Source organism: Camelina sativa, chromosome 4, assembly GCF_000633955.1.
Source record: "Camelina sativa cultivar DH55 chromosome 4, Cs, whole genome shotgun sequence".
NCBI classification, from domain to species: Eukaryota; Viridiplantae; Streptophyta; class Magnoliopsida; order Brassicales; family Brassicaceae; genus Camelina; species Camelina sativa.
The window spans coordinates 6,569,776-6,595,990 of NC_025688.1; the positions used below are offsets into that span (position 1 = coordinate 6,569,776).

At 36.2% G+C, this 26,215-nt stretch overlaps 4 protein-coding genes across 7 annotated transcripts in view; all 4 read left to right on the forward strand.

Moving 5' to 3' along the window:
- On the forward strand, window positions 11,298-14,033 carry LOC104779980 (proteasome subunit beta type-7-A-like). 4 transcript variants are annotated; one of them, XM_010504434.2, is made up of 9 exons: window positions 11,298-11,330; window positions 11,677-11,837; window positions 12,318-12,459; window positions 12,591-12,687; window positions 12,764-12,833; window positions 12,937-13,041; window positions 13,129-13,227; window positions 13,549-13,636; window positions 13,753-14,033. In XM_010504434.2, exons 2-9 carry the CDS (start codon window positions 11,694-11,696, stop codon window positions 13,827-13,829), a joined length of 822 nt encoding a protein of 273 aa, XP_010502736.1. In that variant the 5' UTR covers window positions 11,298-11,330; window positions 11,677-11,693; the 3' UTR covers window positions 13,830-14,033. The 4 variants fall into 4 exon arrangements, with proteins under 4 accessions (XP_010502736.1, XP_010502734.1, XP_010502733.1 ...); XM_010504432.2 differs by lacking the exon at window positions 11,298-11,330 and adding an exon at window positions 11,343-11,440; XM_010504431.2 differs by lacking the exon at window positions 11,298-11,330 and adding an exon at window positions 11,346-11,533.
- Window positions 16,074-18,451, forward strand: LOC104783613. Its single transcript, XM_019244062.1, has 8 exons — window positions 16,074-16,569; window positions 16,640-16,736; window positions 16,826-16,950; window positions 17,042-17,126; window positions 17,530-17,648; window positions 17,733-17,854; window positions 17,945-18,157; window positions 18,245-18,451. Exons 1-8 carry the CDS (start codon window positions 16,074-16,076, stop codon window positions 18,449-18,451), a joined length of 1,464 nt encoding a protein of 487 aa, XP_019099607.1.
- Window positions 21,040-25,140, forward strand: LOC104783614. Its single transcript, XM_010508750.1, has 10 exons — window positions 21,040-21,217; window positions 21,299-21,418; window positions 21,519-21,635; window positions 21,726-21,800; window positions 22,130-22,237; window positions 22,316-22,555; window positions 22,635-23,085; window positions 23,219-24,153; window positions 24,236-24,677; window positions 24,912-25,140. The coding sequence occupies exons 1-10, from the start codon at window positions 21,040-21,042 to the stop codon at window positions 25,138-25,140; spliced, it is 2,895 nt and encodes a 964-aa protein (XP_010507052.1).
- The window catches only part of LOC104783615, a 1,296-nt gene continuing 861 nt past the window's right edge, over window positions 25,781-26,215 (forward strand). Inside the window, exon 1 of the mRNA XM_010508752.1 lies at window positions 25,781-26,090. Coding sequence (XP_010507054.1) covers window positions 25,781-26,090 — 310 coding nt within the window. The remainder of the gene's footprint in view (window positions 26,091-26,215) is intronic.

Genomic DNA, 26,215 nt, shown 5'->3' on the forward strand with positions numbered 1-26,215 from the left:
TCGAGCCATGCTCCCCCGCCATGCACTCCAGCTTGTCTGATCGAGCCATGCTCCCCTGCCACGCACTCCAGCTTGTCTGATCGAGCCATGCTCCCCCGCCACGCTCTTCAGCCGTCCATCTGAGCCATGACGACATCGCATTCCATTCGACGCGCACGGACTCGATCGCACATGTCAAGAAGAAAGACGTTTGGTTTCACATGCTTCAGGAGATTACTAAATCGACGCTTTACCTTGTCGTTTTAAGTTTTAGGGCTTTCCATGTTGGACTACTATATATACATCTTGTTTAGTTTTTTTTGCGGGGACATCTTATCTTTTATCCCGTATTGTTTATTTTCCTTAAGGTTAACCTAGCCACCCAATAACGTTCTGAGACTTGTAATCCGACACCTTTGAGTTTATTCAGTATTTTCATTTGATTTCTTCTACAAGTTGTTCTTCATTTTTTTAATCTATCTAAGAATGCTTGTTTCAATGTTTACGGAGTTTGTATTGTTAATGATGATTTTCGGATCTGAGTAGTGTAGTAGTTCTTGAGGATGGGATAGATTAGGTGGAGGATCTTAGGATGTAGGGTGTTTAAGCTTTGATTTGTATGATCTCTTCTGGACTAGAGTTAGAAATACTAGTTTCTCTCTGATCAATTGGAACTAGGTCTTAGACATTTCCGCACCCAAAAGGTGTACAATGAAATATCTGACCAACTAGTGTCAGAGACTTACGTTCCTAGCCTAAGAGATTAGTTGTCTAGGATGTTTGTTGACGTGAATGAACTTGTTTGTCATGCCACGCTTGATCATGTTTCTCTAGCGAGAGCTAGGTTTGGAAGTGGTTGAGTCTGAGTAGCTTCTGTCAAGAGATTGAATTAGCTAAGTCGTGATGTTCATTGTTTAGGGATAGTTTGCTTGTGGCATGTTAAATACTCTATAGACTAGGATACTCCACTGACATCAATTACTCTCATCCTTAGAACTTCTTTCTTTCTGATTTTTATTGCATTCCTGAGACTGTTTCGATTCTTGTTGTTTAGTCCCTACTTAGACTCGTTTCTGTTTTCATTCATTTTCACTTCTTGTCATACATTCGCGTTTCTAGTTCTAGAACACATTTCCGTTTTGCATTCTGATCATTCTAGGATTGTTAGATAAAAGCACTCTCTTTAAATTGGCTTGACTTGTGATACCTTGATTGCATCTTGAGTGATAGTAAAGTTTCCCAACTAGATTGACACCTTAAGTATTACAACTGCATAAGGTTAATTGAACCTGCTAGGATAAGACGTACAAAAATCCTAGTATCACTCCCATCTATTGGGCTATACACACAAGCAATAGAAACATCTCTAGCCATCAACCAACAATCAACAAATAACAAATAACAAACCAGGACTCTGCATCGACCGACACCAACATGCATCGACCGACACCACATGGGGATGCATCGACCAACACAAGGGATGCATCGACCGACACAAGGGATGCATCGACCGATGAAAGTTACACATGCATCGACCGACACTCGCACTGCATCGACCGATGCATGCTCGACATAACACGAAAACCCTAGGTTTTACGCGCCTTCCTCGCACTTGCATTGACCGACGTACAAAGTGCATCGACCGATGCATCATGCTGAGAATCGTGTTTCCCGAAGCGTTTCGCCGGATCTTTGTTCCTGCAACCACAAAACTCGATCCCAAGCCACAAAACATCCCAAATAACCATCTAACAAGCCTAACAACACATAAACAAGCAGATCAGAGAAGCTCTAGCTTAGATAAGCCATGGTCCTGCACTTACATTTGCCACAGAAGAATCTGAACCTCAAACAAGCAATAGAACACTCCTAGCAAGCTCCTACAACGTTCTAAGCCTCATATCTCATCTGAAAACGCCACAAACCCACATAATTCACCAAGAACACCAAGAACACTAACTCCTTTGTTTCTCTCAAAAACAGCCAAAGTCGACTAATGAGACAAAAGAATCGACTTAAGGGTTTTCCTCTTCCCTTTGCCTAAAACGCAGCGTTTCACTTAAGTCAAAACGCAGAAAACTGAACCTGCATCAACCGATGCACCTTCTGCATCGACCGATGCAATCCCCCAAACCGGGATTTTGGTTCGCGGGTGTTACATTCATATCCCATTTTTTTGTTAAATGGAAAATAAATAATAGAATCTATTGTAAATGTTTGTTTAAAGAAAACTTCTATTTTCTAAAATATTAAATTTCTATAGATAATTATGACGGTTTGAACTGAAAATCTCAAGAGGATATACTACAAATATCCATTTAATTTGAAGATATGACAAAATCTCATAAGATTGCTGCAAATCTCAAGAAAAAACCATGTTTTTCCGGCTGGATACTCTACCAAAAAGAGGAACAAATACTCTAAATAAGACAAAAGGTCCGGACAATTATAATTAGGTGGATGAACAAATAAAATAATATATATATATATATATATATATATTGAAAATATAAACGAGTAATTTTAAAGAATAATTTTTCTTTCACTTTTAAAAATAAGTTTTTTTTTAATAACGAATTATTTTTTTTAAAAACGAAAATTAGAAAAATAGGAATAAAATAATAGTATCCCATTTAAAATTATTAAAAATAGAAAATAAATACTAAAATATTTTGTAAATATTTTTTCGAGAAAAATATATTTTTAGAAATGTTAAATTTCTATAGATAATTATGAATATTTGACTTGGATACTAAGCTATCAATATAGCATAACCGATCAATCTCGTGGATACAAGATTTAGGGAGTCTAAACGCTGATATCCAGAAATTAGTCAGACTAAAGAGCACCGAACTAATGAGCTGTAAACGGCCTGCAAAAGATAGCATTCTAGCTGTCCAGGAAGCTACTCGCAGGCGAATTTTTTCGATAAGAGGGAGGTAGTCCCCTGAGGTCATCCGTCATGGCAACAACAACAAACCCAAATACCAAACTGGCAAAGTACCATACGCAAACCGGAACTCATGGAGAATCTCCTCTCTATGAATCGTGGGGATGCCATCAGTGTAAATAGTCGATTTCTCGATGCTAATATGCAGACCAGAATGTAGAGCAAAATCATCAAAAACTCTCAAAACACCAGTGACAGACTGTTTAGAACCATCCATGAACACCATCAAGTCATCAGCAAAACAAAGGTGGGTGAGTTTCAATTGTTTACACTTGGGGTGGTATCCAAAGTCTATTCACAGCAGCCACATCGAGTTTCCTGGAAAGAACATTCATACAGATGACAAATAAATATAGACTCAGAGAGCAGCCTTGTCATAATCCTCTCATACTTCCAAAGTAACCCGCTAGTTCGCCATTAACTTGGACTGAAAAAGAAGCGGTGGTGATGCAGGTTCGTATCCAGTTGACATATTGCTCAGGGAAAGCCATTGCTCTCAAGGTGGTGAGTAAGAAGCTCCGTTGCACAGAGTCAAAAGCTTTAGAGAAATCTATCTTTAAAGCACAGAAGAAGCAAACTTTTTCAACTAACGTCTCTCTTTGTACGTTTTGCTTCACCTCTCTCTCTCTCTCTCTTTTCTTATTCCTCAATTAACCTCTAGAGATGAAACAATTCCGGTGATTCTTCACTCTCATTGTTTTTTGATTCACTCCTATATGATTCTTAGTATTGTTCTTACTTACTGTCTCTTTGATTTATTGTATTATCCAACCCTAATCTAGCTAGTTCATCATCTTTTGTGTAATCGTATTTGTTATTCTAGAGTAATCGATTTATTATTGTAGAGCAATCATATTTGTTATTCTAGAGCAATCGTTATTCATATCACATCTGACCATTTGTCTTATACACAGATATACCCAGACGGTTCAACTCACACTCTTCCATTCTCTAAAATGGGTTCTGGTTCTCTAGCTGCTATGTCTGTGTTTGAGGCAAAGTATAAAGAAGGCCTAACCGTACGAAAGCGAAAACATTCATCTTATACACAGACATTAATTTATTTTCTTCTGTCTGATTAAATTTTCTTGTTACAAAATCCTCTGTAGAGGGATGAAGGAATTAAGTTGGCTGCTGAAGCCATACATGCTCGGGTATATTCAATGACCTTGGTAGTGGTAGCAATTTTGACATCTGCGTGATCAAAGGGTCTGTCTACACTACAAAACTCCTTTTCGTTAGCATGTAAACTCATAATTTTATCATGTCATAGACATTAGTGTCCACTTAAATCCAACTCTTAACATTGCCATTAGATAACTGGAAAGCATTTTCCTCATTGGTTTAATGCTCCTAAAACTTTGTTTAGAATGTCCACGTTAAGGTGACCAACTTAATCACCACCATAAAAACTCCTTTAACTTGCATAATACATGTGTATGTTTTGTTGCTTTTGAAGCTTATTATTTGACACTATTAAGGAGTAATTAGTGGGATATGATTTCATTAGAATCTCTAATTATGTAAACTGTATATTCTCAATAATGTCTCTCTAATACCCTAGTCTTTCTGTATAATCTGTATATATATATCTTCTCATTGGTATCAGAGCAGGTTTAGAACCTAATTTTTTTTTCCCTTGATTTTCCTTTTTCCTTCTTCTCTCTTCTCTACGCTGTTGTACTTATGTCTTCAGCCTCCTCTCCCACAATGACCGATACCATCACCATCAATAACCACACACTGCTTCACATAAACATGACCAATGTCACCAAACTCTCTCCACTTAATTATCTCATGTGGAAGCTTCAGGTTCACGCTCTGGTGGATGGGTATGGTTTTGCCGGTTACCATGATGGCTCCGGTCAGATCCCTTCCGCCACTGTCACCACCAAAGGTGTCGTTTCTGAAAATTCAGACTATGTCAACTGGAAACTTCAGGATAAACTGATTTATAGTTCTCACTTGGGCTCTATATCTCTTGTAGTGCAACCAATCCTCTCTCGCACCACCACCTCATGCGAGATTTGGAGCACTCTTACTGACACATACGACAAACCCAGTCGTGGCCATGTTCAACAGATCTGTGATCAGTTGAAGACATGGCCCAAAGGTAATCGTACTATTGACGAGTACCTTCAGGGGCTTACTACACGGTTCGATATTTTGGCTAATTTTGGCAAACCACTGGACCATGATGACCAAATTGAGCTGATTCTTGAGGGTCTTCCTGCAGAATATCGTCCCATTATTGACCAAGTTGAGGGACGAGATACTTCTCCCACCATCGCTTATGTTCATGAGAGGCTGCTCAATCGGGAGGCGAAGCTTCTATCAAAGGTTGCTGTCACTTTGCTCCTTGTCACCGCAAATGTGGCTACTCATCGCAACAATACTAACAACAACAACAACAATCATGGTGGTCACTACAACAAATCTCGCTCCAACAACACTGGATTGCATACTTCCTTTTCTCAACAATCTAATCATCGTTCTGAAAACCGTCCGTTTCGTCCTTACCTTGGTAAATGTCAATTTTGCAACGTTCAGGGTCACTCTGCTCGCCGCTGTCCCCAGCTCCAGAGTCACCAACACGTTCTTTTGATTTACATCGTGTTTTATGAGTTCCAAACATTCACAAAAGTCTTGTATCGGTTTACCGCCTCTGCAATTCTAACAATGTATTGGTCACATTTTTTCCTGCTTCCTTTCAGGTGAAAGATCTACTCACGGGGGGGCCTGTTGCTCCAAGGCAGGACTAAGGATGGCTTGTATGAGTGGCTAGTGACAAGATCTCAAGTTACTGCTCTATATGCATCTCCCACTTCGAAAACAACTCTTGCTTTTTGGCATGCTCGCCTTGGTCATCCTTCCTCTGCTATTTTAAACACTATTGTTTTCACAGTCTTTGTCTTGCTCAGATTGTTTGCTTAATAAAACACACAAGCTACCTTTTGCTAAGTCCACCATTACATCTACCCAACCACTTCAATATTTTTTTTCTGATGTGTGGACCTCTCCTATCATCTCAACAACAAACTATAAATATTATGTTATTTTTGTCGACCACTACACTCGCTACACCTGGTTATACCCCCTAAAATGAAAATCTGATGTGAAAGACACCTTCGTTACCTTCAAAGCACTTTTGGAGAAATATTTTGGCTTACCAATCAAGACTCTATACTCGGATAATGGTGGAGAGTATCTTTCACTTCACAACTATCTTGCTACAATGGGCATTTCTCACTACACGACTCCTCCGCATACATCGAAACACAACGGTTTGTCTGAACGCAAGCATCGACATGTTGTGGAGACAGGTCTTGCGTTGCTGTCTCATGCATTGATTCCCATGACGTACTGGCCTTATGCGTTTTCTACTGCAATTTATCTCATTAATCGGCTTCCCACTCCAGTTTTGTCTCATCAATCACCGTATCAGAAGCTCTTCAATGCGGTTCCAAATTATGAAAAGCTACGGGTATTTGGTTGTGCCTGTTTCCCTTGGATACAACCATATGCTGCCCATAAGCTAGATGCTCGATCTAAACCATGTGTGTTCTTGGGATACTCTTCTTCTCAGAGTGGCTATCTCTGCTTGGACAAGGTCAGTGGTCGGGTGTATGTATCGAGACATGTTCAATTTCTCGAAACAGAGTTTCCATTTGCCGTGACACAGTCTCCGACACCACCATCGTCGACATCGAGCTTCTCTCCGTCACTGGTCACTCCTCTACAAGCTTCTTTGTCCTACTCACCCCTAGGTCAGATCCTTCACTCACAGTCGTTGACGGACTCCGCGGTATTACAGGTACGCTCTCAACCCTCCTCGTCCTCCACTTCTTCTCCTTTTTTGTCTGAGCTCACTGCTCCACCTCAAAATGGGCCGCGACCTACGGCCCATACTATTAACCCAAACACTATTCTGGTCCACCATAATAACCTTCATAACCAAACAGCCCAAATTGATCCCACTACAATCGATACCCGAGTCCAAATTCCATCCACACGTCCAAATTCACCAAACAATACAGCCGAGCCTATCTCTTCTCCCTCTCCGTTTGTGACACGCCACCGTTAAATTCATCGCCACATCCGACACCACTCACGTCACCGGCACCATCTCTATCACCGGCTACGTCGCTACAGCCAACTCCGTCTCCGTCATCGTCATCCTCGCCTTCCCTGGTCCCATCGCCTCGCTCTTCATCTCCTCCGGTTGTACCTCCAGCTCCGGTTCCACCACAGCCATTACTGGCTCCTCCGCCACTGCCTCCACCGGTCAATAAATATCACATGGCTACACGCGCTAAGAAGGGTACCACTAAACCCAACCGCAAATATTCTTTTGTTGCCCGTCTTGCTTTCTCTACACCTCGCACTGCACATCAGGCTCTCCAAGATAAGCGGTGGCAACTAGCTGTGATGGAGGAGATAAATTCTCAGCTCCGCAATCAGACTTGGGAATTGGTTCCGAAGCCTACACATATGATCACAAATGTGGGTTGTCGTTGGGTTTTTACCACGAAGTATAACTCTGATGGTTCCATAAGTCGATACAAGGCTCGTATGGTGACTAAGGGGTACAATCAGCGTTCAGGTATTGATTATGACGACTTTTAGTCCTGCTGTCAAGTGTGGCTGTTGCTCGAGACTGGCCAATAAGACAGTTAGATGTCAACAATGCCTTTCTTCAGGGCACTCTAACTGATAAGGTCTAAATGTCTCAACCACCGTAGTTCGTTGATGCGGATCGCCCAGATTATGTGTGTCGCCTGAAGAAAGCAATCTACGGCCTTAAACACGCACCACAGGCTTGGTACATGGAGTTAAAGAATTATTTGCTTGTTGTGGGGTTTGTAAATTCAGTGGCTGATACATCTCTTTTCATTCTTAGTCGTGGCAGTTCTATTGTGTACATGCTAGTGTATGTTGATGACATCCAAGTCACTGGAAATGACAAACCTCTACTTCGTCAAACACTCGACAGCTTAGCCAAAAGATTTTCAGTTAAAGATCATGAAGACTTATCCTACTTTCTGGGCATTGAAGCATGTTGTGATGAACCGGGGTTACATTTGACACAAAAGAAGTACAATTCAGATCTTCTGACTGAAACAAACATGTTGTTGTCAAAACCTGTCAACACACCGATGGCAACTACACCGAAGTTATCTCTTCACGCGGATACTAAGCTCTCTGATCCTGCTGAGTTTCGTAGTGTTGTCGGTAGTCTTCAGTATTTAGCCTTTACTCGTCCTAATATCTCCTACTCAGTCAATCGGTTGTCCCAGTATATGCATAATCCTACCGATGAGCACTGGAAAGCCGTAAAGAGGGTCCTGCACTACTTAAATGGTACTTCCTCCCATGGTATCACACTACGACGTTAGAATTCAACCAATCTACATGCATATTCAGATGCGGACTGGGGTGGTGACTCCGATGATCTTGTGTCTACAAACGCTTATGTTGTCTATTTGGGATATAATCCCATCTCTTGGTCTTCAAAGAAACAACGCGGTGTTGCAAGATCATCTACTGAAGCAGAGTACAGAGCGGTTGCCAATGCTTCCTCCGAAATAATTTGGATTTGCTCCTTACTTACTGAACTTGGTATTCACCTTCCTGCAGCTCCAACTATCTATTGTGACAATGTCGGTGCCACATACTTATGTGCGAATCCGGTTTTTCACTCTCACATGAAGCACATCGCTTTGGATTACCATTTTATTCGACAACAAGTTCAAACAGGTGCATTAAGGGTTGTTCATGTCTCCACGAAAGATCAGCTAGCTGATGCGTTGACCAAGCCCCTATCTCGACAGCAATTCACTACTTTCTTTTCCAAGATTGGAGTTTCGCAAAGCCCCTCCATCTTGAGGGGGCATATTAAGGAGTAATTAGTGGGATATGATTTCATTAGAATCTCTAATTATGTAAACTGTATATTCTCAATAATGTCTCTCTAATACCCTAGTCCTTCTGTATAATCTGTATATATATCTTCTCATTGTGAATCAATATAATCATCCTTCGAAATTACATTCATAGACACTATGTTTGGCAAACAGGGGAACAAGGAATATTTGAGGAATTATATGGAACCAAAGGCTAATCCTTCACCAAGAAAACAGGTAAGTTTACTCTTAAACACACAACAAACAAACTTGCATCACATTTGGCTTGTTGAACCTTGGTTTTTTTTTTTTCTCTTACTTCATGATTTGTTGGTTTATTGTGTAACAACAAAGGTTTTTCTTACCAAAATTTCCCCGTTGATGGAGCGTGTCGAAGTTACAGAAGTTGATGAAGCTATGGAGAAATGGATTATGAATTTATGATTCATGAATAAAAAAAGGGAAAAATGTCAAAAAAATCTCCAACTTTCAAATTTGGGATAAAAAAAGCATGAACTTTTGAAATGTCATTAAAATCACAAAGTTTAGTTTGACTTTTTAATAAAATAGCTAACTTTCATTGACTGAGCCATTTAAAGCATGCCGTTAAATTTCCGTTAACAGTGTTAATTTCCGGTAGAAATTTCCGTTTAATCAAAAATATTATATATACAATTTGTTTACTAATATTTGTCAAAAGCATATCTTGGTCTATTGGTTAATGTTGGTGTTTAAGCATTTATCTACCGCGGGTTCGACTCTTTCTGGGTGTCGCTTCTTTATTTTGGTTTTTTAAAATAAAAAGCATTACATTGGTTCGAACTCAGAATCAAATTCCCATTTCGCCTCAGGGTGTATTTAAAGTTATCCTTATGGATGGATTGATGGCTCAATTTGAGAAAGCTAGGGATCGATGTTATTCTATGGTGGTTTGTGGACTGGCACAGACGATGGAATCTCTTGACCTTCGAAGGCTTAGGGGGACATAGTTTCTTCCGGATCGGCGGTGGTTTGTTTAGTGGATCGGCGGTGGTTTGTTTAGTGGATTGGCGGTGGGTGCTCTATCTTTGGGTCACGACACGAAAACCAGTCCGGTCACTGAAATATTTTTGTCGTGACGTCATTCTCTACTAGATGAAGAAGACGAAACAAAAAAAAATACTAAAAATGGGAAAAAAAAACTCATTAAATTTGCGTATCTGCATGATTCGAACTCGGAATCGCGAAGGTATTTTAACTCACGCGTTACCACCAAACCACGTCAACGATCATCAGAAATTTTTTAACAACTTAGATATATATATATATATATATATATATATATATTTAAACACATGTGACGGAAAGTTAACCCCGTGATCCTTCTGTTTACGGAGATTTAACGGTATGCTTTAAATGGCTCAATTAATGAAAGTTAGCTATTTTATTAAAAAGTCAAACTAAACTTAGTGATTTAAATGGCTTTTTTATCCCAAATTTGAAAGTTGTGGATTTTTATGGCATTTTTCCCATAAAAAAAAACTCAAATCTCTGATTTTATATTTGGTAGTTGTTTGGAAAAATAAAAAACTAATACAGTAAAACCTCTACAAATTAATACTCTATAAATTAATAAATTTTGTTAGTCCCAAGTCGGGACAGTGTAAAAATTAAAAAAAATCGATAAGATAATAAGATTATAATTTTTTTGAAATCCCCATGTAAAATATGGTCTCAATAATATCATAAATAAATAATCATGTAAATTTACATATATATATTATATATGTATATACTGATATAGTAAAGTATGTTTCTCTTACACCTCATATATATAAAACAATTGTTATGTTGTATCTTCAAAGTATAATAATATAAAATATTCTATAACATTTCATAAAACAGCTAAAACTTTTTAAAATTTTCAATTTCTAAATATACATCATTTACATTTTCATAGTTTAATAGACTATTAAAATACGATAATTGGTATTCTTATTCATAAATTTGAATATTTATGTCATATGTATAAGTGAATTTGTCTATAATATTTGTAATTCATTGTCAATAATATTTTTTAATTATTTTACATTCAGTTCCAATACAATAAAATTTACAACATTCAAAATTCTAATCTTATTTTGCAAAAATTGTCTCAATTAATAATTATTTAAAAAATTAAACAATTAAAAATATACCTATAAATTAATAATTATTAATTTACATTATAAAATAATTATTATTAATTTATAGATAAATTAATATTATTATAAATTAATAAAATGTCTAGGTCTAATATTATTAATTTATAGAAGTTACTGTACAAGGTTTAATAAGTGGGCTCAAGAACAGGGAAGAAAGGGCGAGGGCCCATTCCTTTTCAGATTTTGTCGATTGGAAAGACTAAAATACCCCTACATGTTAAAGTATGTCCTTTGACCCTCTAAAGGTTAATTGGGGAAGAAGAAAACTCTCCGTCTCTTTGTACTTTCTCTCTTCTCTTCTAACAATTCATCAAGGTAAATCAAATCACTACACTTTTTCACAAACGAAGTTTTTTTTTTTTTTTTTTTATTTCCCTCATCACTCTCGCACTTCTACATCTTGAACTCTGTCTTGCTCGATTCCGGTGATTCTCATTCGATTTAAGGGTTCACGATCTGAGGGTTTTTGATTCACTCTTATTGGGTTTTTGTTTCCTGTGTGATTCTTAGCTTTTCCTGTTAGTATCTCTTTGATATTGAAAACAAATAATTTATCCAACCCAAATCTCAAAATTGCTTCTGACGATTTTGGATATTTTAATTCGTCTTCTGGGTAATCGTTTTAGATGTTAAATTACTAATCTTTTTTTGTTATTTGTAGAGTGTTCAGTTTGAAGAATGTCGCAATCAGCTGTAGATGTGCCGCCAAAAGGTGGGTTCAGCTTCGATCTGTGTAAGAGAAATGATATGCTTACACAAAAGGGTCTTAAAGCTCCTTCTTTTTTGAAGACTGGTACTACCATCGTTGGTTTGATTTTCAAGGTTTGCTTTTTTCATTATCCCTTAGTTTTGTTTATAGAGTGGAACTGTTTTGTACCTAGTCTTAGGAAAAAAAATGAATCGAGACTTTATTATACTGTGTTAATATGCACTGACTTTTTTAGTGTGGAAGTTCAGATTAGATCTTTTTTATAATTGATTAGTCTAGAAGTTGAAGCCTAATTAGTATCGCAAGCATACGACTAGATTGCTCTTCTTAATGGGTCTTTTTATTCATTTTATACATGTTAGATCCTTTTCCAAGTTCTCATCTCTTCAAGTAGGTTTTGCGTACTGCAAAATGTGGTTGTGGTTATTAATTATCAGCTCTCTGCCTTTTTGTATAGTTTAGAGAACAGTATTCAAACCTGTGAAGGGTGTTTGTGGTGTTCCTGCTCTCATAGTTTGTCTTTTGGATTCATTCTAGTATATGATTGGGGGAAGGTATGTAACGCTGATTTCAGTATTTGGGTATTTGTATAGGATGGTGTGATACTAGGGGCGGATACCCGAGCAACTGAGGGACCTATTGTTGCTGATAAGAACTGTGAGAAGATTCACTATATGGCACCCAACATATATTGCTGTGGTGCAGGAACCGCCGCTGACACTGAAGCAGTTACTGGTATTCACTCTCTAACTACAGTGTGGCATAATTTTCGTTTTCTCTGTTAGAGATATCAGAATCCAGTTGACATAATGTGTCGCTCCATAAACTTGATGCTAAGTTATCTTGGTTTCATTCTCATTCTCCAGATATGGTCAGCTCACAGCTGCGGTTGCATCGTTACCAGACCAGTCGAGACTCTCGTATCATTACTGCTTTGACCCTTCTCAAAAAACATCTTTTCAGGTAATTTGGTTCTGTCTCATCTAGAAACTCGTCTTAAAGAAACATAGATTACTTAATTGCCTAAGTTTCATTTCAGCTATCAAGGTCATGTCTCTGCTGCGCTTGTGCTTGGTGGAGTTGATATCACTGGGCCTCATCTGCATACTGTAAGTTTTAATTCCCGGATGCTATCTCCTGAGAAGAGATTTTTTTGCTTGTTTGTTTATCGTCGTTATTCATATCACATCTGACCCTTTCTCTTATACACAGATATACCCACACGGTTCAACTGACACTCTTCCATTCGCTACAATGGGTTCTGGTTCTCTTGCTGCTATGTCTGTGTTTGAGGCAAAGTACAAAGAAGGCCTAACTGTAAGTAAACGAAAATATTCATCTTTCTGTTTCCAGATACATTATTTTCTTCTGTCTGATGAAATTTCTTGTTACAAAATCATGTAGAGGGATGAGGGAATTAAGTTGGTCGCTGAAGCCATATGCTCGGGTATATTCAATGACCTGGGTAGTGGTAGCAACGTGGACATCTGCGTGATAACAAAGGTTTGTCTTCACCCTGCTTTAACAAGTACCTTTGAACAAAACTCCCTTTGGTCAGCATGTAATGACTCATAATTTATCATCTCATAGACATTACACTGACCAAGTAAATCACCAACAACCCCACAAAACCCAAGTCTTAGCATTGTCATTAGATTAATGAAAATGTCCTCTCCATTTGGTTTAATGCAATCCTAAAACCTCTGTTCAGCTAGTACACATTACGCTGGCCAAGTTATTCCCCACCAAATCAAACTCTTTGCATTCCATCTGTATGATTTGTTGCTTTTGGAGCTTATCGTTTTACACTGTGTTGGCAAACAGGGGAACAACGAATATCTGAGGAATTACATGGAACCAAACCCAAGAACGTATGTCAGCAGCAAAGGTTATTCCTTCACCAAGAAAACCGGTAAGTTACTCTTTGAACACACAACAAAGAAACTAACATCGAAAGCCTCGGGTTGAATCCAGTTTTAATCCTTGGTGTTTTTTCGAACTTCATCTTTTTGGTTTATTGTGTGACAGAGGTTCTTCTCACCAAAATCACCCCATTGTTGGAGCGAGTCGAGATTACAGAAGTGGGTGAAGCCATGGAGGAATGAATAAATCATTCTCAAAACCTTTGCATTGATCTACACCAAGGCTCTTTGTACTCTCATGTTATCATCTACCCCAGTCTTGTCTGTTTCCTATTTTTAAGGATCATTCGATACTTCTTGGTCTATGTCCATCTTAGATTTCAATATAGAGAGAGAGAGATTTCTTTCTTTCGAATCGTATAAAAAAAAGCTTGGGTTTCTGCATTATTCTCCTTGTACTTGTGCTTTCTCAATTTTCTTACACAAACTTTTGGCCTCTTTATAAACCACCAAAACAAAGTTTATACATAAAATAACTACATAGACTTCTTTTTTTTGCAATACAAATAACATAATATAATACACCTTTAGTTGATCTGATCAGTAAACCGGTAGCAACTTGACCAAATTTAATCTGAGTTTGATATGATTTTAACCCGATTCTTCTTTTTCTTCACCCAATTTTTACCTGAATGTTTTTCTTCACCTAAAGTCAATAAACATGTCTAATGGAGTACTAAGTTGTATTATTCATCTTGGATGGTTACTTTTAATTTCTTTCTCTTGATTGGTGGATGTAGAAACTAGAGAAAGGGTTTTGGAAAAACATCTTTATTATTATGTTGTCTTTCTTAATCAATCATACAAGGGTTTATATAACACTAAGTCTTAGGATTTACAACAATATTAGAGTTTATAATAACCGACATAAACAAAATACTCCTCCGTACGACAAACGTGGTACGCTAAACGCAAACTTTGCAATCATGAAACGGAATACGTATGTCATGGACACTTGTCAAGGATGGACAAATCATGTTAACAAACTCCTCTGGGCATAAACTTTAATCTTGAAAATAGGGGTGGAACATCAGCTCGTCTTCGGTCTTTGGTAAAAAAGAATAACAACATCCCATGGATGCAAATCCTACAATCTCCACAAATAATTGTCCTAATCTCGGACAGTCCACAAATCTGACTAAAAAGAAATTGACATAAAAACACGAGCGTTCCAAACAACTCCCCTGTAATGGTAAAACTATTACAAAAAAAACTCAAAAAATTCATAACTCAAACTCATGTAAACCATAAACCCTATACCAAACATCAAGAATTTAAATAAAAGAATTAATTATTGCAAAAAGAAAACCCAAAACGAATTTAATAAAATAAAAACCATACAACAGTACTCTTAAATCACAATCCCAAAATCCCATTAATTAAATTATTAAGAAAAAAATAAATTATGAATACTAACCAAAACCCATAAGCTCGTTTACTAAAAAACAAACGTGGACAAAAATCCACACATCACATCATCTTCATCATCTCCGCCACCATCGTCTTCATCGGCTTCACATCCCATGATCATTGGGATGACAAGAACACTAAGACGAAAGCTTTAATTTAGATGCACAAGAATCGTCTGCTCTGATACCATTTAGAAACTAGAGAAAGGGTTTTGGAGAAAAAAATTATTATTATGTTGTCTTTCTTAATCAATGATACAATATAACACTAGGTCTTAGGGTTTACTAACAATATTAGGATTTATAATAACCGACATAAACAAAGCCCAGCATGAACTGTTGGACCATACACCAATATATTATTTACATTTGCATTTATCTTGTAAATATATTATTAACATTTATCTAAATATATCTTCTTATAATTAAAAGAGGAGTACATTTTAAAAAATGCCAGAAATCCTTCAAGTATTTATATCAGTTACCACTGAATACATATAAAAGGAAAAGGAATCGATTAATTGAGCAGGGTAAATGTGTCCGAAATTATTTTAAAAAAATACCGATCCAAACAGCTAGGATCCGCGTGTTTTAAAAAAAAAACCCGGTTTCCATTTTCCTATGGGCCAGATTAATACCATCTCGGCCATATTAGCAAAGCCAAGAGGTTTTAAAAATTATCCATAAGCCCAATATTTTCAGCCTTCGACAAACAAACTTCAGAATATTCCTTTGAATTTTTTTGGTAACTATTCAGACAATATCTTCTCAATCAATCCCGCCCTCGAATCTCTCTGCATAATCTTCACAATCAATCAACATTGAAAGCAAATTCTATCAAATACATAATATAATCCTAATATAAACCAAAAATCTCGCAATCATCAACGCCTCTTTGTTACAAATCCTATACGATACCCTAACCTACTTGATCACTATAAATAATCCAACATGAAACACATTCATAACTCATCAAGCAAAAATCATTTCTCAAGCAAAAATCATCAAGCAACAAACAATGGCTGCAGCTTACGCTTACCTTCGAGACGTTAAGCCTTACAAGACTTCTTGGAAGGTCCAAGTCAGGGTCCTTCATTCATGGAAGACCTACTCAACAAGGTTTGGTGAAACATTCGATATGGTGCTCTCAGATGTCCAAGTAAGTTTAAATACTGGTGTCTCTCATCATTCACCTGTAATTTTATGGCCGAGATGCAACTACAATGTACCTTATATCTTCTGTTATCATGGAACGAAGATTCACGCTTCGGTCAAGAAAGACTTGATCAGTCGTTTTGAAAACAAGGTCGTCGCTGGGCAATGGAAAACTGTCGAGAACTTTGGTTTGAGTATCGCCACTGGTCAATTCAAGCCTACTACCCATCGTTATAAGATGTCGTTCATCACTCAAACCATTGCCAGTAGGATGGATTCTTTCTCTGATGATCCGTATTTAACTCTCTCCCCATTTGTTTCTATCTTGTCCGGCAACCTAAATGAAAACAATCTGATTGGTGAGTTATTTTATTTGTACCATATCGAATGTTTAAAATTTTGCTAATTCAATGACATCATCATTTTCAGATATTGTTGGTCAAATTGTTAATGTTGGTGAGATGGAAACCATCGATGTCAACAACAGACCCACTAAGAAGATCAGTTTTGAGCTTCGGGATGAGAGGTAACATTTTATTCATAATTCCACATATGTGAAAACATACTTCATCCGTCCATTCATAACATAGTTAAAATGTGCGTGACTTTTATTAGTGATGATAGACTACCATGCACTTTGTGGGGTACATTTGCTGAGCAAGTGAGTAGTGCTTGTGAAGTTGATGCTCAAGCACGTGTTATTTGTTTGGTGAGATTTGCAAAAATCAAGACTTATAATGGTAAGTTTTAATCATTTAACCATATCTGTTTGTAGTATCTTTTCAAAAATCTCTTATTTTATAAAAAATTCAATGTTGTTTATTCTTATAGAGAAGAGGAGTATCTCCAATGCTTTCAACGCATCGGTAGTGGTTTTTAATCCCGACTATGCTGACATCCTAGAGTGGCAGAATAAGTAAGTTTAACAGTATATAATTAAGTAACCATAAGTGCTTATTGTATATTGGATTTTATCCCCCTAACTTAACATATATATATATGTAAGGTTGCCAAACGATGGGCTTGCTATTTCCTTAATTGAGAGGAGACCAAGGAATGATTGGTAGATAGCAAATGTTGGCGAGATCTATCAGAACTTCCCAAGGAGGAACATACAAGCTATCTTGGATATGTTTGAGGTAATCCATTTCATTATACCAGTTTTAAAAATCAAAAAATTATTAACGTGTTCTTTACAAATTATAGTGGTGTTTTCTAATCTGAATATATACACATGTGTAGGAAGGAAGAGTCAAATTGATATGTACTATTTATGCCATAGATTGTGATTGGGCTTGGTACTATATATCGTGCAAAAGGTGTAACAAGAAGGTTACACCTATCAACGCAATCACCAATGGTTCTGTCTCAACGGCAAAGAAACCCCAGTTCTGGTGTGATGGTTGCAACCATCATGTTACTAATGTTCTTGCAAGGTGTACACATTCGAATATTATAGGTGGCAATTATAAGTGTATAATCTCCATACTCATCTACATGTCAACGTTATGTATAATTATAGGTACAAACTACATGTCAACGTTGGATAATTCTGGTGAGTTGAAGTTGATGCTCTTTGATAGCATTGCCACAGAGATTGTAGGCTGTGCAGCAAACTCACTCATTGATGGGCCATTTTATGAGGTATTTCATATGATTATCCTATATCAATAACTTAATAACAGAGTTTTACAATGGTCACTACATAAAATTCCTTTTGTGTTATAATTATAGATGGAAGATCCTGACAACTTGCCAGATGATATCAAGAATTTGGTCGGAAAAACATTCCAGTTTCTTGTGAGTATTGAAAGTGAAAACCTGTGGAATGAGTTGAATATCTACAAGGTTTCAAGGGTGCTGGTTAATGATGGTGTACCAGATGATGACATTAATGATGATTCAAATGGTGGGGATAATCCTCCGGATGATAGCACCGGATATCAGGTTCATTTAACATAACAATACACTTAACAAACGTTTAGAGCATTCAACTGTTAATACTTATATTTTGTAAAAATTTATTTGTTCTAGGCTAGCCTGTGCTTGACCAGCAGTCAGGTAGTCTCTGACTTCACGACTCCATCGTCAAAGCGTAGAAGTGCTGATAAAGACTCCCCTAATGACTATTCCTCTACTACAAAGAAGCTTTGTCTGGACCACATCAAAGTGGTTCAGATTAAGCAGGAGAAGCTGACCAAGGCAGAGATGGTGAATGAGGCAAACAAGAAGAAGTCGTGAGCAGAGGTTGTGTTGAAGACTGCTTCGTCGAAAAAAAGAAGAAGAATTGAGTTTTTTTTTTAATGTTAAGGATTTAAAAGTTGTTTGCAAGTTTTTTAAGTTTCCAGTTTCGAAGAATTGATCCAGTGTGATGAATCTGGTCAGAATAATTTGTTTCTATCTTCCCAAAATTAATAAAAGGATGAATTCCTTATTTTCGTCCATAATAATTGTGTTGCAGGAATAATACCACAAAATTGTTCTTATATATATATATATATATATATATATATATTGGATATTTGTAAATACACAAAAAGCTGAAGATTAAATAGTAAAAAGTTGGTTTCTAGATAATCGAAAAAAAGTAAACCAATTGCAACAATCTTGGTAACTAAAAAAGTATAGAGCTATCAATCTGTCAATCAAAACCAGTTTAAACTTAAAAAAAAAAGTAGATAAAAAATTTAAATTCAAATATATCACATATTTGAAAAAAATACATGAGTCAGTCGTTATTTATTTATGTCTATGATTTTGAGTAATTATTCTCTCAACGTATATATAAATAGATATTCATTGTTAAGTTTTAAGAAAAAACTAAGTCCCAGGGAAAACGAAAAGTTTCCAATATCAAAAGGTTTCAGATCAAATCTCACCATGTCTCATCGGTCCTTTTTGGAAGATATTACTCTAGATTCATCAAGGAAGAAAAAGTGGACTATTTTTGTCAAAATCCTGAGTATTTGGAAAGCAAAAGAGAATTATGTTGAAATGATTCTCGCAGATGAGAAGGTATTCTATCCTTTGTTTGGTTTTTTAGTTTTCGTCATCTCCTATATACATTATCTCACACTTTATGTAATTCCATTGGTTTAGAAATGTATTAAAATCCATTCTATTTTTATTTTATCGCAGGATCTAGAATTGATGCTTCAATACCTCCGATCAAGTATAAAGAGAAATTTAAGAGATACCTCAAAGAAGGTGAATGGTACCTCTTGGACTTCTTCAAGGTTGTTGTGACTCCAAATTCGAATCCATACTCAGTTCACCCCTTTCATCTCCTTTGTATTCCTAAAACAACAATGGATGCTATCAGTCCAAAATCGATGAGTCAGTTCTTTGAGTTTTCTTCAGCAACACAAATTGCGAATGCAACAGAAGCTGATAAGAAAGGGGTTGTTGGTATGTTTTCAATTATCAGGTTAATCCCTTCGATATATTTTCTGTTTATTGAAAAATATGATTCATGTTTTTATGTAGATGCATGTGGTATTCTGATGAGTGTATCTCCGATTGCAAAGATACATTATATGGACAAGAATAGTGGATGTGATTCTGAAGCAAATATGGTCATTTTCAAACTAAAAGATACCACGTAAGTTACTAAACCGTGTTAAGATCCTTCTATGTGTTGTATAATCTGTAATATCCTAACCACACAAAGTCTACATATGTTCTTAAATCTCTGTTAGTGGGAGGAATATGAAATGTGTTGCAATAGGAAAAACCTGTGATGACTTTGTTAAGAATTGGTTTACAAGGGTATCTGATATTAATTATGTCTGATTCTGCCTGTTCAAGATGCTTCTTCGATAAAGAATTCCCAGAAATCGAGAGGAAAAGTTACAGGTTAGATTGTATATTCTGTTAATCATCATATATCGACAACATATATTACGGAGCTAGCCATCTTTGTTTCAATATGACAGTGGACTTGAACAGTTAGAAGAAGATGAAGTCTTTATGGAGGTTGTTGAGCAAAACTTTTAAATTAACGAAGAATCCCTTTCAGAATCTATAATTATGTAATTGATGTTTAACGTTTGAATTAAGTTTTTTCAGAAAATTCTAAAAAGTGTTATTGTATCGAATTTATTTACAACCATTAGCACAATGGTAAATTTATAGTTATCATATTTTTCATTTAATTGATAAATTACAACTATTAAAATGGAAATATAGTTAGTTAGTCCTTTAAATTAGGAGTTTGTTGACATACCTTTTTATGTTGGCGAAGATTACGGTCTAAATCCATGTAGAATTTTTAGTACATGCAACCAATGAGGACCGAAATTGTTATCTCAAACATATTAATGAAATCTCAACTTAAAATCAAAAAGATTTCATACATTTAAACATTAGCAAAATTATCGGATAAAATACCGGTACCACAACCTTACTACATCTTTTTTTGATTTACAAGTAACTTTTTACAAGAAATTCTATTGACATCTAAACATGAAACCATCTCTTCATTTGAGTTTTTTTTAAACAGACGACAAATTTTAAAAACATTTTGCTATACATACTTATTAATGAATACCAAGAGAGGGTTATTGGAACAAGTAGTTGATCATGAAAATCAACCGACTAAAAGAATATGTTCGTCTTTAGTTCAAACCAAAAAATCAAATCAATCCAATCTGGTGAATGTTAGAGGCGTTTTGGGTCGGATTTTTAGTGACATAACAAACTTTACGCCTGTTATTCTAGACAAATCCATTGATCCAACCGGAAGAAGTATTATTGCCAGCAATACAGGTAGTAACGTAGATAAAACTTACCTATAATGCCATTATTCTTTCACACGATTTACTTTGTCCATGAATATTCTGCCTGTAGAAGCTTTTCCCGGATTAGATGAAAACACCGGTTTTACACATGTTCCAATCCGACACAGTTTGAGTCAAGGAGTTACAAATGTAGATGAGGACATTGGCTTCCAATATACTCCTGCCACTACTACGCTCGAAAGCGGAGTACCTTCTATGTATTCGACAGGTTAGTCATGTTCTATTTTAAAAATAACGGGAAATGTTTACTCTGTTACCAGAAAATAGAATGGATATGATACAATTGCAGGGACGATACCTTCTGTAATCGAACATTGTGAGAATCTCACACCCGTGAAAGTAAACCAATCTTACTCATCTCTTGGAAGTCATGAATTCATATCATCCATTCGAAAGCAATCTCAGAAATGTAAAATCAAAAAAAAAATTTAAGTTTAAATAATATCTATCCATTTCAAATGTCATTACATGTCCACTACTAAGTAAATCTATTGTTCCAATATGTGCAGTTAGAAGGATTGACGAACAAGATAAGTCCATTCTCTCTGCAGTGAATATAAGACAATCATATTCAAAACTAGGAACTAGCAATTTTGTCGAGAACATAAGGAATGAAGCTTTAAAAGGTAATCAAGGAATATGATTGAACCTGCAGTATAAAACCCCACTACAAAGAACCTTTCCTATAACGATTGTTTTACCTATATTGTGCACAGCTCATATTAACCCAACACCAACAAAAGCAACTATAACTCAACAAACTGTTTCTCCTAAAAGTGCTATTTCACAAGGTATGTCTTTGTACTTAATTACAGTTTCTATTTACATTTATTAGATATATATGTAAAATTTACAAGTCTGTATTTATACTCACAGAAACTGTTCCTACCAAAAAATCTACAAGGAAGATTCTTCAGCGACAATTAAAGAAATGCTCACGTAACATATTAGAAGACATTACAAACATACCAGATAGTAGGAGAAGACAGAAGCAACACCTTCCAGCAACAAGTCATTCTGCATTAATAGACACAAATTTAACAGGTTTAGCTTATTATTTTAGAAAGAATTTTTAATTGAATAATAAAATAGTACATTCAAACTTAATCTTTGCTTTCAGATTCACCATTACAACAATTTGTCCATTCGGCCAGAAAAGAAAAAAAGTCATCTGTTCCTAATCTGGAAGTCTATTCTCATCAAAATGATGATGTTTCGTCTAAAGGAGGTACCAGCTTATAAATTTATCCTTTTCTCTTACAATTTTCCTTTTTTTTTGGTAAAATCAATTACAATTATATTACAGGAGATGAGCACTCAGATAATGAACAACACTTTGATGTGAGTAGTCAAGAAGAGAATGATTCAAATCATTCAGAAACTGATAGTGATCATTCAATTGGCACAAGAAATAGGATTAATGTTCAGAAGATTTGTGGTACATATAGTAGGCGTCATAAAGGTTTTAAAGTTCGATCTCCAAGAATGAGTAGAATCACCGAATTAAATGCAAGGGGTCAATGTTCAAGACCGAAAGTTACCAAAGGTAAGTCATTTACACAAATCGAATGTTTATAATTTCCTGAACCTTCTTCTAATTGATGTATTTCTTTATGGAAATACAGTGTCTGATGAAAAGTATGTAGATCATGGTGACCCAACATTCAAGTGTTCTTACTGTGGTGCAATGATGTGGTATGATGAGCAAATAAACAAACGCAGAAGGTCAAGAAAGCTGAAATTTTCATTATGTTGCTTACAAGGAACCGTTAAACTACCACTTCTCAAAGAAGCACCCGAACTTATTAGGAAATTGCTTAGTAAGGATGATGCGCTTAGCAGGCATTTTCGTGAGAATATCAGGGCTTATAATATGCTATTTGCATTTACTTCTGTTGGTGGTCAAGTAGATCGTTCAGTTGAAAAGGGTAAAGGTCCTAAGCAATTTCAATTACATGGCCAGAATTTTCACAAAATTGGTAGTTTGAAGCCCGAAGATGGTGACTATGCTAAATTTTCCCAGCTCTATATAGTTGACATAGATAATGAGATTGAAAACAGATCATCTGTAATGAGGTATTGTTCTTATTGTTAATAAATATAGTCTCTAACGAAATTTCTTATTCTACATGATCAACCTTGATTTAAATTGCCTATTTTATTTATTGTTCTAATTGTGTGTAATTTTATTATTGATGCACAACAATAGAAATCAGTATGGAAGTCTGAAAGGTAGACATAGTATACGAAAAGAACTAATTGCAAAAAATTTCCGCCTGTTGGATGAAATTATTCCATATGTTGAGTCATTTAGGCAAGCTAAAGATNCTGATGAGAATGCGAAGTTTCACATGCGGATTGTAAGTGATCGTGTAGGTAAAGATGGAAGAACCTATTCTATGCCAACATCATCAGAAGTAGCTGCATTGATCCCAGGTGATTTTCACCCTGAGATGCCCGGATGTGATATTATTGTACAAGAAAAAAGCTCTAGCAGATTACAAAGAATAAGTGAAGTTCACGTTGCTTACTTGGCACTACAGTATCCTCTTATTTTTCCATATGGTGAAGATGGTTTCAGAGTTGGAATTGAGAAGTGTTTAAACGGTAATCAGAAAGATGAAGAAAAAAAGTTTATTTCAATGAGGCAGTGGTTTGCTTTCAGAATCCAAGAAAGAGAAAACGAGGCTCAGACTCTACTTAGGTCTAAGCGACTTTTCCAACAATTCTTGGTTGATGCATATACGACTTTAGAATCAAACAGGTTGTCGTATATCAAATATAATCAGTCTACTATCTGTTGTGATAACTATGCATCAATTCAAGCTGCAGCAGAGGCCAGAACAAATAGCATGGAAGAGCAAGGAAAGGAAGTTCGAAAACCAGCCTCTTTCACTGGTGGACCTTGGTATATGTTGCACAGTTATTATGATGCAATGGCTACATGTAAACAGTACGACTTTCCTGACTTATTCATTACATTTACATGTAACCCTAAGTGGCCAGAAGTAACAAGGTATTTGAAAAAGCGGAAGCTTAATTCTGATGATAGACCAGACATTATGTGTCGTATCTTCATAATTAAACTTGATTCTTTGATGAAAGATTTAACGGAAGACCATCTCCTAGGGAAGAATCTAGCTGGTAAGAATATTAATTGACAGTTTATTAACCGCAATCTTTCACATACATGTTCTAATTCATGATTTTTTAAAATAAAATGCAGCTATGTACACGGTTGAATTCCAGAAAAGGGGACTTCCTCATGCTCATATTTTGTTATTCATGGATCCTAGCTGTAATTTGCCAACAGCTGATGACATTAACAAAATAATCTCAGCTGAGATACCAGATAAGGATGAAGATCCTGAACTATACAGCGTTGTTAAGGATTGTATGATTCATGGACCTTGTGGTGCGGCAAATATAAATTCTCCGTGTATGGTGGATGGAAAGTGTTCTAAGTTTTACCCAAAAGAGAATGTTGAAGAAACTTCAGTTTGTAAAGACGGATATCCAATCTGTAGAAGGCGAGCATCTTCTAATTTTGTAGAGAAAGGTCCACTTAAGTGTGATAACAGATATGTTGTTCCCTACAATCGTATCCTATCATTGCGCTATCGTGCTCACATCAATGTTGAGTGGTGCAACCAATCCGGTTCAATAAAGTACTTATTCAAGTACATTAACAAAGGCCAAGATCGTGTTGCAGTTGTTCTAGAACCTAAAAAAAAACTACAGATACGAATGAGACTGAAGTTGGGAGTAACAATGTTACAGATGGTGAGAAAAAAAAAAGGATGATAAAGGAATACTTCGATTGCAGGTTCGAATAACATTGATCTGACTGCCTTTCTTTTGTATTCGTTTTCTTTACTAATTTTTTTTCCTTTTTGTTGTAGATATGTTTCAGCTTCTGAAGCAGCGTGGAGGCTTTTCAAGTTTCCAATACAGTATAGAAGTATAGCAGTCATGAAACTTCCATTTCATCCACCAGGGAAGCAACCAGTTTTTTATAAAGAGAAGGAGAAGATCAAAGATGTTCTTGACAGAAGAGCTAATGTCGATTCTATGTTCATGGCCTACCTAAATCTGAATAAGGTTAATGCATTTGCTAGAACGCAAATCTGAATAAGGTTAATGTTGTTCCTAAATTCTTCACTTGGGATGGTAAAAATAAACAATGGAAATTAAGGAAGAGGGGATTTTCTATTGGAAGGATCAATTATGTTCCACACAGAATGGAAGCGGAATATTATATGAGAATCCTTCTTGGAATCGTAAGAGATCCCAAAACTGATGAAGATATCAGGACATACAGAGGTGTTGTGTATGATACATACAAAAAAGCATGTTGGGCTCGAGGTATTTTAGAAGACGACCAAGCTTATATCGATAGTATTATTGAAGCAAGCTTCTGTTTTTTTGGAGACCAACTTCGGAATCTTTTTGCTATGATGCTTCTAGATTGTTGTTTATCAAGGCCACTACATGTGTGGGAAGAAACATGGCATGTTTTATCAAAAGACATTGAAGCTAAGAAAAGAGAAAAATACAATAATCCATGTTTCTAATTATTTGTATTGTATTTTTGTTTGATAATCTCATCTGTATGGACGGTTCGCGTATGATTCGGAAACTAATTAAATTTCTATATATTTTTTATATTGCAGATTTAAATTTATCAGATGAGGAGAAGAAGAATTATACGCTTCAAGAAATTGAAGAGATATTGTTATGCAATGGTGGAACTCTGAAAGAAATTGAAAAAATGCCAAAGCCAAACAGCATAGGTTTAGATCATTCCAACCGTTATATAACAGAGGAGAAGAACTACAATCGTGATGAATTGAAAGAAAAACATGATGAATGGATAGATATGATGACGTCGGAGCAAAGGGCAATATATGATGAGATAATGGTAGCTGTTTTAAATGACGGTGGAGGAGTCTTTTTTGTTTACGGTTTTGGGGGAACAGGAAAGACTTTTATGTGGAAAACTCTTTCTGCAGCTGTTAGATACAGGGGATTGATAACTATAAATGTTGCCTCAAGTGGTCTAGCTTCTTTGCTGTTAGAGGGTGGAAGGACTGCACACTCAAGGTTTTGTATCCCTATAAATCATGATGATTTTACAACCTGTAATATCAATCCTACTTCAGATTTGGCTAAGATGTTGAAAGAAGCGTCTCTCATCATATGGGAC

Excerpts from the sequence above, each read along its gene's own strand:
- LOC104783613 (XM_019244062.1), top strand. The coding sequence starts at position 16,074 with ATGGCTGCAGCTTACGCTTACCTTCGAGACGTTAAGCCTTACAAGACT. Across the intron at positions 16,951-17,041 it reads AAAAATCAAGACTTATAATG|AGAAGAGGAGTATCTCCAAT; the intron begins GTAAGTTTTAAT and ends TTATTCTTATAG. Across the intron at positions 18,158-18,244 it reads ATGATAGCACCGGATATCAG|GCTAGCCTGTGCTTGACCAG; the intron begins GTTCATTTAACA and ends TATTTGTTCTAG.
- LOC104779980 (XM_010504434.2), top strand. The coding sequence starts at position 11,694 with ATGTCGCAATCAGCTGTAGATGTGCCGCCAAAAGGTGGGTTCAGCTTC. Across the intron at positions 13,042-13,128 it reads AGTACAAAGAAGGCCTAACT|AGGGATGAGGGAATTAAGTT; the intron begins GTAAGTAAACGA and ends AAAATCATGTAG. Across the intron at positions 13,228-13,548 it reads ACATCTGCGTGATAACAAAG|GGGAACAACGAATATCTGAG; the intron begins GTTTGTCTTCAC and ends GTTGGCAAACAG.